Raw genomic sequence first — 12,584 nt, forward strand, 5'->3', positions numbered from 1 at the left:
TCAATCTTAAATTAGATAGTGGGCCCTTTACTGACAGAAATGCCTTTGGAAAATTACTGTTAGATGCTGTGAATATACAGAATAGAGTTGGGTATAAAATAATCTAACTGGCCTGCTTGCACAGTAGTTAGCTATTTTAAAGGGGAAAAGACTTATTTTTTTAATCCTATGTCTTTCCCTCTCTAAAATGGTAAAAACATGGTGAACTTTGAATTCTTGAACTGAAGTGGGACTTGAGGTGTTGAATCTCCCCCTTTCTCAGATAGTGTAATTTGTGGCTGCATCTGCATTTACAATATGACGGAGATCTGCGGTCTTCCCCGTGCCCATCTTGGCTTTTTGCATTTTAGTTTGAAGGACCACCACTCTGAACCCAGGAGTCTCAAATGAAACTGACATGTCTTTCTCAGCCATTAAAATCCTGTCAATGTTATTTTCAGTACAATTTCTCTTCAGTATGGGCAGTTCATGGGAGTCATCCCCACTGAACTATGAGATACAACTTTAGGCATCTGGACTTGATGTGAAATTGACAACAGCTTTCTTAGCCACAGAGGTATGCATGTTCAGGAAATATAGAAAATGGTTATGGAGAGAGGACAATAAAAGCAAAGCACTTGCAAGAATGTACATGTACAAATTACTGTGGATCATAGCTATTCACCACTGTTTTCTATTAAATGAACACTGGGTAATATAGCTGAAAGGAACAGAGAGAGAAACCTTGTGTACATTGATCCCTCACTGTGAAGTGTAAATGTTTTATGTACTCTAAGAATGTGGCCAGTAGTAGGCAGGGAGAAGGAAGAGAATGCTTGCAGGAACACATGCATGGTAAGTTTTCTTGTATCAAAAACATATGCAGTGTTAGAATACAGTTTGTCAAACATTACACTGTATGAATGGCTTCGTGTGGCCATCTTGTGAACTGAATTGCTGGGTGATCAAGGACCTCTGATTTTAAGCTTGTACTTGAGATTTGCCAGTTCAGGTCATGACAATTGTCATAATTTTATTTGTATGCACTTGACCAAATTAATATACCAATAAACCCTTTTATTTTGAAGGTTTTTCATACTATTCAGGTGACCTGCACAGAACTTCTAAAGACAATTGAAAAATACCAGCAAAGACTTAATGGTAAAATTGTCAGAAATGTACCTCATTTAGTGTCGTTGTAAATATATATTTAAGTTTGTAGTATTCATATACTATTCCTTAATACATTTTAGATTAGATGAATACAAAATGTGTTCACATGTTGCATTTTTGTCAGATATTGTTAATTCTCTCTCTCTCTCTCTCTCTCTCTCTCTCTTCTATAAACCCCCACTGCCTGTGCCACTTGGTACTTGGTACCTATAGTATGTAGAACAAAAATAAAACAATTTAAAGTTTCAGGATCTTTCTTTCGTATATTTAACAAATCTTTGTATCAGGTCAGGAGACATGCAGTAAACTCTATGCAAATGCTTACCTCGGGGCTGTTCTCTGGTCACTGGGCTCACAGAGCCCTCTCCTCACATTTCTCTGTTTATATGCAAGGAGGCAGTCCACTGCCTGCCATGCTGGTTCTTCTGATTCTCTTCACTCTGCCCACCAACAGGTTTAAAGGCACAAATCTCATCACAAGAGCTGATATTTTCTCCCCATCCCATCCCTTCCCCTCCACTCTCTCTCGTGCTGCTGCTGCAAAGAGAGGCTTGTTTATTGGGGAGGGCAGAAGCAGAGTGGAGGAGGTGGGGTCGAACCAGAAACAGACCCTGCTTGTGCTGTTCCTTTGTAAAAGTCAACTATAACAATGTATCGATACAAGCCTTTGGTTGCCTCCAAGTGTATTTCTTCCTGCTCCCAGTCAGTCCCAGCAGCCAGTCTCTTCCTCTCCCAGTAAGTTGGTGCCTTTTGTCCCCTACTTGTTGTTGCCAAACACCACAGGCACGCTGTACCAGCTCTTTTGTACGTGTGTGGGTCCATTGGGAGGGGTGCCTGCTTCCCCTCCTCTGCTCCCCCCGACCTTTGGCATTTAGAAAAGTCACAGCAGCATGAAGGAGTGGGTGGGGGCAAGATTAGGCTGGCTGGCTATGGGCAGAAGGAAGAGGTCTGGGGCAAAACTGTGCTCACTGGCAAATGTGCCCGCTCTGGCTGTGAAGCAAAAAATAAATTCATGCTAGAAGTGATCTTGCTTGCCTCAGTGAGAATAGAAAGTGAAAGCAGGGTTGGAGGAAATACATTATTTGTACAAGAAATCTTGTGGCGATTCACATTTGCCCCCATCACACTGCAGATAGATAATTTTAATTGCAATTAAAAAAACCCAACAACTTTGTTGGGTTTTTGTGCAATCCGTCTTTATGAAAGCTTTTGATTTCCTGGCAACTACTTTTTTAATCTGGGGGGACTATGAGAGATATAAAGCCACTTATTTGTCTATTCTTTCTTTCATAGCAATTTCTGAGCAAGAAAATGAGCTAGGGCTCTTCTTTAAGGTTCAAGCAGACCGAGGCGAAGTTCAAATTGGCAGAATGATTGACGCAACGGGCAAAGCCCTCTGTTCATCTTCCCAACAAAGGTTTATGGTTTTTTTCATTATTCCATTTACTCAAAATGTAATTGGGTGCTATTGCCATAAAAATAATTCTTACTTGGTACTCCAGAGCATAAGGAGGCTGTAAAGAGACAGACTGCATCAGGATATTAAAAGGTGTTCACAAAAGTAAGTGAAACCACAAGTGTTCACTTCTTCGCTGCTTTACCATCTGTCTTGAGAAGTTAATCACTCTAACAGTGTATTCCCTAGCAGTTCTCCCCTAGGGCCCCTGACTTCAATAGGCTTAGAAAAGGTATAACTTTTAGGATTTCCCAGCTGTTAATAAATAATTGATGAGTCAATTTATGTTGACTTTGATCCAGTAAATCTGAAAGGGGGCATTAATCTTTGATCCCTCAACTAATGATTCATTAGTATTTCCCATTTTAAAAATATTTATTTATTTGTTCAGTTTCTTTCTATCCTGCCCTTCAAATGCATCCAGGGCAGGCTACAACAATCTAAAAATGCTTCCCACATTACAATAGAAACCGCGTGATGTACAGATAAAAATTCCTAAAAACATACCTAAAACTGAAACATACCTGAAAACATACTAAATCATGCCCACCCCCTCCCTAACCCTCCCAGGTGCAGATGGAGGATAAGTTCCCCAAAAGGCCAATCGACAGGATAGATGGCGTCTGTCATTCAAATGCCATGGTAAAAATCACGGTCTGAACCAGGTGTCGAGAGATATATAGCGTTGGGTATTCTATTTAGGAATAATATATATACATAGAGCCTTTGCATCATTATTAGTTTTATATTATTTTTTTACTTTTTTGCACATTATTTTTTCCAACTCTTGCTTTAACTGTTCAAACTTTTAGGCTTTTTATTTAAACACTTTCACAGCCAGTGCATATAGTGAAGGTGGTTAAGAGATTAGGTGTGGGCTATTGGATCATATGCTTTCTGCCCCTCATCTGTCCCTTCTTCTTCCTCCTGAAGGAAAAGGGAGAGAAAGAACTTTGCTAACCTACAATGGGATTAGTACAGTGGTGGCGAACCTACGGCACGGGTGCCAGAGGTGGCACTCAGAGCCCTCTCTGTGGGCACGCGCAAACAGAGTCCCCCCCCCCCTCATCTAGGCTGGCCTGGGCCGTTGGGCTCAATTATTTATTTATTTCATTATTATATTATTATATTATTAGCATTAAACCTAAGACCTACTTTTGGGGAAGCAGTGTAGGTAACCCTGTTAAGTGCTGTTAAACCCCACTGATTTTCATGCGAAGAACTAAAGCACGATCCTTTACCTGGGAGTAAGTTCGGTTGCTGGCAATAGGGCTTGCTTCTGAGTAAACCCTCCTAGGGTCATGATTCACCTGTTGGAAGAGTTGCACGGTTGCTTCAAAGCAAAGCCACCGACAACCACCAAGTTTACTCCTGAGTAACGCACGCCTCAGAGCCAACGGTTTTTTTCTAAATTAAAACCTCAGTATTCAGGTTCAATTGCCGTGTTGGCATCTTGCGATAAATAAGTGGGTTTTGGGTTGCAATTTGGGCACTCGGTCTCGAGAAGGTTCGCCTTCTCCTAGCCTGCATCGCTCCAAAATCTTTGAAGCTTGCTATCATGAAAGCAAGCCTGGGAGAGCCATGCTTGTTTCATTAAAACCTGGGTTCTTTTCTCCAATAACTCCAACCAGATGAGGTCTCAACGATTTTTATTGAAAAACAGAAATAAAAGAAATAAAACTTAGATTCAGTTAAGGGATTGCTTAGGTGGTCATAATATCCCCTTGCCTTGTCCCTCCAGGAACCCATGGCCCAGAGATGCTTCGACCAGGTCTCAAGATGGAATTCCAAAACCTTTATTTCCCTTCCCAGGAAAACTCTGTCTGAAGCCACGAGGTAACTCAGGCCTTGAAGCCATCCTAGCACCTCTGCATAAGCTCTCTGTCCCTCCCTCCAGAGATCAAAAGGCAAGATGTTTTCACAGTCATATGTGACTTACAGTTCACAGTACTATTCCATCACACACTTGCTATCATGAGAAAGCAAGCCTGGGAGAGCCACGCTTGTTTCATTAAAACCTGGGTTCTTTTCTCCAATAACTCCAACCAGATGAGGTCTCAACGATTTTTATTGAAAAACAGAAATAAAAGAAATAAAACTTAGATTCAGTTAAGGGATTGCTTAGGTGGTCATATCCCTTTTGGTTCTTTGTCCCCGCTCCAGGAACCCATGGCCCAGAGATGCTTCTCTGACCAGGTCTCAGATGGAATTCAAAACCTTTGTTTCCCCCTTCCCAGGAAAACTCTGTTCAGGCCACGAGGTAACTCAGGCCTTTGAAGTTTCATCCTAGCACCTCTGCATAGTTTCCTGTCCTCCCTCCAGGAGATCAAAAGGCAAAGATGCTTTTCACAGTCATATGTGACTTTGCTAGTTTCACAGTACTATTCCATCACACTTGCCAACAAGCATTATGAAGTGTGGGGGTGGAGAAAAGCCTCTGACAAAAGATGCAGAATGAGAGGAGTTGAGGAGAGGTGTGAAGAAGGACAAAGAACAGGCTAGGAGAAGATAGGACTCTCAAAGCTTGAGGTTGCTCTGAGGAGAAAGGCCAGGAGTTTGCTTGGAAACTGCACTCCCTGTCAAGGCAGGAAGAAAACCTGAAACTGGGCGACTCCCACCCAAGAGACAGGAAGTTGAAGAAATTGTTTCTGCCTCCCTGAGCAATTGGTGGTAATCACCCATTCCAAGATTCTCTCCTCCTCAGTGAGAACTGTTGATTTTCCTCTCTATACACCTGTGACACCTTATTAACAATCAGTCTTTTGCCTTACTGCCATTGTTGTTTTGATTCAATCCAGTAATCCACTGTATTTTTGTCTTCTTTTATCTTCAGGCTGGCTCTCTGCACCCCTTTATCTCGCCTTGGAAAAGAACTTGCCACGTTTCATCAGAGGGCTGTATCTGACACCTTATTAACAATCAATCGAATGGAGCAGGCGCGCACAGAATACAGAGGGGCTTTATTGTGGATGAAGGATGCTTCCCAGGAACTGGACCCAGACACTCACAAGCAAATGGAGAAGTTCAAAAAAGTATACATTCTCATGACAAAGTTGTTCCACATCTTGTTCAGATGTCCTTTTTCCTCTAGGGTTTATATCTGAGAAGAGATCAACTTGAGAATATGGCCTTGAGAATATGAGCTGCATCTTGCACCCATTCCCAGTCATTCATCCCAACAAGAAGGAATAGCTCAGTGGAGAGATCCTACAATTATATGAGTCTGTCTTGACGCCTCCAACTTCAAATATGAAAAGCAGTGGCCAATAAAATGTGGGTTTAGTTTCAGATGTAACACAAGCCCCATAAAAACCAGAGAGCAGAGGGGAAATGCAGTAGCTCTTAAATTAGCAATATAGGAAATTTCTTATGCTCTAGAAACGTTAAGAGAGCCCGTGTGGTTAAGTGGTTAAGAGTGTTGGCTCATATCTGGCAGAGCTGGGTTCAAGTCCCCACTGTTGCCATGGAAGCTCTCTGGATGAACTTCGGCCAGTCGTGCACTCTCAGCCTAGCTTACCCCACAAGAGTAGTTGTGAGGATAAAATGAAGGAGAGGAGAAGAGTGTAAGCAGCTTTGGGTCCCCACTAAGGAGAAAGGCAGGATATACATGAATTAAATAAAATAGTTGAAAAATGTTAATGAAAGCCATTTATTTATTTATTTATTTATTTGATTTAATATACCGCCCTATCCCCAAAGGGCTCTGGGCGGTGAACAACATAAGACATCATACATAAAATAATCAGAAAAACACAAATATAAGAGGAGCAAATAAATAACTAATCAATAAATACATCTACAGTTAATACTCAAGCTCCGTGGGCTATAAAATTAATTTCATTAAAACAGCGATTATTTCATAAGGTCAGCAACCCACAAAAAACCCTTGCTTAAAACCCTCACATAAAAGAGGGGGGGAATGGCGGGCCCCAATGATGTTGAGGGACCCATATGGGGCAGAGGGGGCCCACTCAGTGACTGGTCTCTCCAAAGGCCCAGTGGAACAACTCGGTCTTACAGGCCCTGTGGAAATCACCGAGGTCCTGCAGGGCCTGGACAGCCAGAGGAAGAGTGTTCCACCAGGCCGGAGCCAGGGCCATAAAGGCCCTGGCGTGAGTGGAGGCCAGCCACAAATTGGTCCTTGTGTGTAGAAACAAGCCACTCCATCAGAAATAGTTACTTCTTCCCCTCCTGAAAAATTCCTGCAGAAATAGCACATTTTAAAGCCTATGATTTTATGAATACAGACAAGAATTAGATATATCCAGTTCTTCAGAGTGAGTGCCATAAGCTATGATGCCGTTGGTGCTGGCTTGGGGTTCAGACACTGGTACAAAGATATCCACAATGTCCTTGGCCCAGTCTTGTAGGCTGATGTACTTTTGTAAATGATTATCTGGTCAGGCAAGAAAGTAATATAAATATTTTGTAGACACAATATGCAAAAGGTAGATTTTAAAAGACTTAAGCTGTTATATAATTTTCTGGTTTTATCGTCGCAGGTTCAGATACAAGTAAGAAGCGCCAAAACTGAGTTTGATAAACTGAAGATGGATGTTTGTCAGAAGGTCGACCTTCTTGGAGCCAGCCGCTGTAATATGCTATCACACTTCCTTGCGATCTACCAGGTATCTTTTCCAGTTTTAGGTCACATTGATACCCCTATAGCAGTGATGGCGAACCTTTTCGAGTGCCCAAATTGCAACCCAAAACCCACTTATTTATCGCAAAGTGCCAACATGGCAATTTAACCAGAATACTGAGGCTGTAGTTTAGAAAAAATGGCTGGCTCCGAGGCGTGTGTTACTCAGGAGTAAGCTTGGTGGTAGTCAGTGGCTTTGCTTTGAAGCAACTCTGCAACTCTTCCAACGGGTAAATCACGACCCTAGGAGGGTTTACTCAGAACCAAGCCCCATTGCCAGCAACTGAGCTTACTCCCAGGTAAAGGATTGCGCTTTAGTTCTTTGCATGAAAATCAGTGGGATTTAACAGTGCTTAACAGGGTTACCTACACTGCTTCCCCAAAACTAGGTGTAATGGGATGATTCTATCGCTACAGCAAAGGGAAATCACATATGACACTAGGTCTTAGGTTTAATGGTAATAATTGAGCCCAGCGGCCCAGGCCAGCCTAGATGTGTGTGTGTGGGGGGGGGGGGGCGACTCTGTTTGCTCGTGCCCACAGAGAGGGCTCTGAGTGCCACCTCTGTCACCCATGCCATAGGTTCACCACCACTGCCGTATAGGATACTCCTATACTAATGCATTTCTTTATATGATCTTCCTTAATATGATTTCCACCTCTTATTTTTTTCAGAGCGAGGGCAATTAATTACGTATACTGAGCTGAAGTACTGAAGTCAAAGATTTATATACTGAATATTTTAGGTGCTGTTTTGATATTCTATTGTTTGATGTTACCATTATTGATACTTATAGCAATAAACATCAGGACAGCGCACAAAATACTCAAGATATAAGTACAACAAAATGAAACTGCATGCACTCAAATTAGTACATGAACTAAAATATTAGTAAACAAACTAGCCCATCAAAAATAGAATGAAAATCAACATGATATAGAGGAAAGAAAAGAAATATAATACATGCCACAAGGCCATTGGAATAGGTCTGCCTTGTACAGTTTTCTAAATATGCCCAAAGGAACTCTATGTACTTCCTAAGATAGGCTGTTCCATAGAGGGCCACCACTAAAAAGGCCAGTTCTGTGGCAGAGTCCAAATACACCTCCTGAAATGAGGGAATCCCCAGCAGGAACCATTGGGTGGTTGACTGGTCTTATTTAGATTGAGGCAGTCCTTCAGATATGTGGAGCCCTGGTGATGAAATACTTTAAGGGTTAAAACTAGACTTTAGATCAGACCTGGGCATTATATGGCCCGCGGGTCACAACCGGCCCGCCAGATGACCCTGACTGGCCCATATGACAGATCTGGCCCTGGCCAAAGAGGACCTGTTTAGAACCGCGCTGCTCATTCTTCCGCTAACCCTCCCCCTTTCCCCCTCACCTTGCCACTGCGCCGGAAAGGGCCTCTGAGAAAGGCCACTCCCCTCGCGCAGTGGCTTCTGGGGCGTTCCCCTCCTTTGAAAGCCCCGCAGAAGCCGGGTTGTCTTTGGCTGCCCGGCTTCATGCGGGGACTTCAAAAGCGCCTTCTAGCACTCGCCCCCTGCCTTGTTGGAAGCCCGGCGGCTTTTGAAAGCCCCGCAGAAGCCGGCAACCAAGGCAACTGGCTTCTGTGGGGCTTTCAAAAGCACCAGTCGATGAAAAAAGTAGGTCAAGGGACTTTAGTCTCCCCACTTGCTTGATTGTCACAGTGGACAACTATGTAGGTAGGTTAAGCCTGTGATTCTTTGTGCCAAATAGTGTTGTATGCAGAACTGTTGCCACTGATTCCAAGTTGATCTGTGCACCTGTCTGTCACTTATCAGCCCCTATTATGCAGAATTGAGTTTAGCCTTTTGGCCCGGCCCTCCACAATATTTTCTGTTTCTTATGCGGCCCCATGGAAAAAATAATTGCCCACCCCTGCTTTAGATGGTGCCTGCATACAAACGGGAAGCCAGTGTAACTTGCAAAGTTGAGGTAACATGCTTCTGATGTCCAGCACTGCTAGATGGTCAGCAGTTGTTTTTTTCATTCGCTGAAGTTTGAGTCAATGGGCCAAGAAGCAGCCAAGAAATGCTTAATCCTTTCCCCTGCCTGTTCCTCTGCTCTGAAATTTGCTGTCTAAGCATAGAAATTATGTGCCAGAAAAGAATAATTGCACCTTCTTGTCACTACTTTGTTATTCAGAATTTTCTCATTTACTAATCCCTCTGCAAATGATATTGGGGTTGAATTACTTGCATGGGTGTATAATATTTAGCCCCCTTTCAGGACCATTTAAAAACCTGATTTCTAGCACTAATCACGGGAGTCTCACAAAGGTCTCTGAGAGCCAAATTGCGCCCGATAATGTTTCTGGCCAGTGTAGCTTGTTCACTACAGTACAGACATGTTGTAAAATATGTCAGGTAATATTGATATTTTACTTTGTTTGCTTTAGACAGCTTTTTTGCATTTCTGTGAAAAGTCTGCTGAAAAGATGTCTGAAATTTATGGATGCTTTGCTTGTTTTCACTCAAACTATTTTGAGGCGTCTGAGGTATGTTATAAAATCTGAAAAGGAACAGCACTAGAGAGAAAAGCACACTGAGGTTTGCGGTGTAGCTTGACAGTGTCAATGTGTCTTCTCTGTTTTTTATTCACTTTATTTTAAAACAGCTTGTTATCTAAAAGTACATAGTATAGAATTGTACTATAAATTATTTTCTATATGTAACCTCAGAAAGCTGGTATGTTTTGTGAAACATGAAATGAAAGATGTTAAATACATTTAACAATGGTTGCACACAAAGGCATGAGGAAGACAGAAAAGGCATTATGGGTAGTGAATGGTCACCAAGCCTCTTTCTTTTGATTTGATCTCATTGGTGCACAATAATATGCATATAGGTAAGGGTTGATTCACACACCGCATACAGTATTGCTACTGAGAAAACTCTTAGCAGGGCACCAAAATCAGCCATGAGGCCCTGTTGAACTTAAGTACAAGCTTTATGTTTTCAAATGCAACCTTGAAACTATAACCAGATGTAGGCCCCAACAGTACATTATAGAAGAGGAGAGTGCACGTATATCTTATTGGAGAGGGGGGAAAGTTTGAAAAATCAAACATGCAGTTAATAGATTCAGTTTGTCTATTCTATGAGTTCTTCAGTGATCCATTAATTGTAAGGAAAAGGAATCCTTCTTTGTCTACCCTTAAGATACAGGCTATAGTATAGGATTAAGAAATCAGGCATAATGTCTTCAGTATTCTGGATGTATGTTCTCCATAATTTGTTATTCTGCAATAGTGGTGTTCCAATTAAAAAAGATTTTTATTCACATCACCTAGTTACACAATAAATTTAAAAATGTCCTTACCTTGTGTAGAGTCACCTGATATGTGCAGAAAAGCTAACAAAATGATTAAGACTGCTAGTGTTAAAAGATCACTCAAGAACAGGATATATGTCTTTGTAGAGCAATCCCACTGGAGACAAAATGCTTACTGTTTTTTTTCAAAAACATGTTTCTGCAGTTGCAAGCACCTAACCAATCCACTACAGAAAATAAGGAAGATGCAACTTCTGCAGACCTTGAAAAGTAAGTGCAACAGGATATTATTTACATTGCAGGTACATCATGACACTGGCAAATTGGGGCTTCATACATGCTCAGTAAGGCAAATGAATATTAATGGTCCTCCTCCTTCTCATGGGCTTTGTATCCATATGGACACAGTATTGTCATTGTGCTCTGAGCAAGAGCTGTGTCATAGGCAGAATTCCAAGTTTTGGGTTTAGGAATATTGGTTGTATTATCTAGACTCCCTTGATAGCTAGACATCAAGAAATATATACTGAAATAGGCACTGTTACTAATGGGACTTGTTTGCAAACAAATGCATCTCTAGGATAATTTTCCAAAGAAATTAACTTGAAGATTGTTACAAATTCATGCAGATCAATTTACTATCAACTGTGGCCCTAAGTAAGATTCCCTAGTCGTATTATCAAAAATGGCTTTAGATAAAGAACTAGGAGTTCCTAACTCTGGATTTTAAATCCGGAGATTAGCAGCTTCTAATTTTTACAAGAGCAAGGATGTTAACAATAGGACATTGTGGATGACATGGATAGTGTCATCATAAGTTGGAAGCAACTTGATGGCACTTAATACGCACACAACCATATTGAAATAACGAGTAAACTTGTCAGAGTATTTTAAATGAAAAGTAGACTTCAGTGCTCCTACTATATTAGCATTTCTTATGCTACCAAAATCAATAGGATTTTATTTTTAATCTCAAGGCTGGTTTTACTGAATGATGAAGATGCTTCTCTTGCTGTGTCAGGTAAGATGCTGACTTCTGTTTTATTGGAGGTTACTCTAGAGGCAGTAAAAGTAGATCACTTGATATGTTAATTTTTCTTGTCCGGAGTTTAGAATTAAGGTCGTCCCTAGCCTTTTTTAAATAGAGCAGAAGTTGCATGGTGTGTGGGTGGCCAGATGCCTGATATCTATTGCACTTAGGGATATGCAGTTGGATAGTAACAATTGAAATCTTGAAAAAATAACTGTGTTCTTTAGTGCAGTTATACCGCCACGTTTGAACTCAAAATGTAACATTAATCCTTAGAATTCTGACACCTCATTGACGCCATTTCCATTTGACAAGGCAGAGGAAAAAGGGAATAAGCAAAGGAGCAGATAGCATAACATGGACCAACTAGCAGAGTGCATACTGACTTCACCACCAGTGAGGACTGTGCTGATTGGTTTCTTTGCACTGTATTTCTGCTAATCACTGCACTGTCTTACTGATCTGGGAAGGCTCTTGGATCCCATGTAACCAGAAGAAGTGTTGCACTTTTCATGCCCTTGTGGAATACCTTCCATGAGAGCCCATGCATTTCTCTGTCACTTGGTTTGCTATTTCACATATCGCTGTATGACACAGCCATGTTGGAATCTGTCTAAGCGACACCTCTGCCCCCTGTATAATGCTTCCTACTTTTGGAAGATGCCAAATTCAAGGTCTGTGATAGCTCCAGCATACCATCTTCATCTGCCGTTCTTGGGATACTGAAATTCTCCCTGTGCTCACTCTGCCCTTTTGGTTGCTATAATGTTGACAAATATCTCCCTTTTTGAAAGTTAGAATGTTAATTATCTTTAAAATTCACTGGGAAAAGTCTTTGCATCTGAGACTTGGCAAGAGATGGGTGTAACGGGGACACTTATATTCAAGGGCGAGGGAGAGATATGATCCCACCACTAGCCACCAATTGTAACGGGATGGGTGGCCGGCAATCAAGGTTCCCACTAAACTGACCCAGGCTTTACACCCAAAAAATATCCAAGGTT

General features: G+C 41.6%; 1 protein-coding gene across 5 annotated transcripts in view; it reads left to right on the forward strand.

Moving 5' to 3' along the window:
- Positions 1 to 12,584, forward strand: part of ICA1L (islet cell autoantigen 1 like) — a 28,175-nt gene that overhangs the window by 8,213 nt on the left and 7,378 nt on the right. For all 5 annotated transcript variants that reach the window (XM_048487077.1, XM_048487076.1, XM_048487080.1 and 2 more), the window contains 7 exons: positions 1,068 to 1,140; positions 2,446 to 2,569; positions 5,442 to 5,640; positions 7,111 to 7,236; positions 9,676 to 9,774; positions 10,756 to 10,820; positions 11,528 to 11,571. In XM_048487077.1, coding sequence (XP_048343034.1) covers positions 1,068 to 1,140; positions 2,446 to 2,569; positions 5,442 to 5,640; positions 7,111 to 7,236; positions 9,676 to 9,774; positions 10,756 to 10,820; positions 11,528 to 11,571 — 730 coding nt within the window. The remainder of the gene's footprint in view (positions 1 to 1,067; positions 1,141 to 2,445; positions 2,570 to 5,441; positions 5,641 to 7,110; positions 7,237 to 9,675; positions 9,775 to 10,755; positions 10,821 to 11,527; positions 11,572 to 12,584) is intronic.

The sequence above is a fragment of the Sphaerodactylus townsendi genome, linkage group LG02 (assembly GCF_021028975.2).
Source record: "Sphaerodactylus townsendi isolate TG3544 linkage group LG02, MPM_Stown_v2.3, whole genome shotgun sequence".
NCBI classification, from domain to species: Eukaryota; Metazoa; Chordata; class Lepidosauria; order Squamata; family Sphaerodactylidae; genus Sphaerodactylus; species Sphaerodactylus townsendi.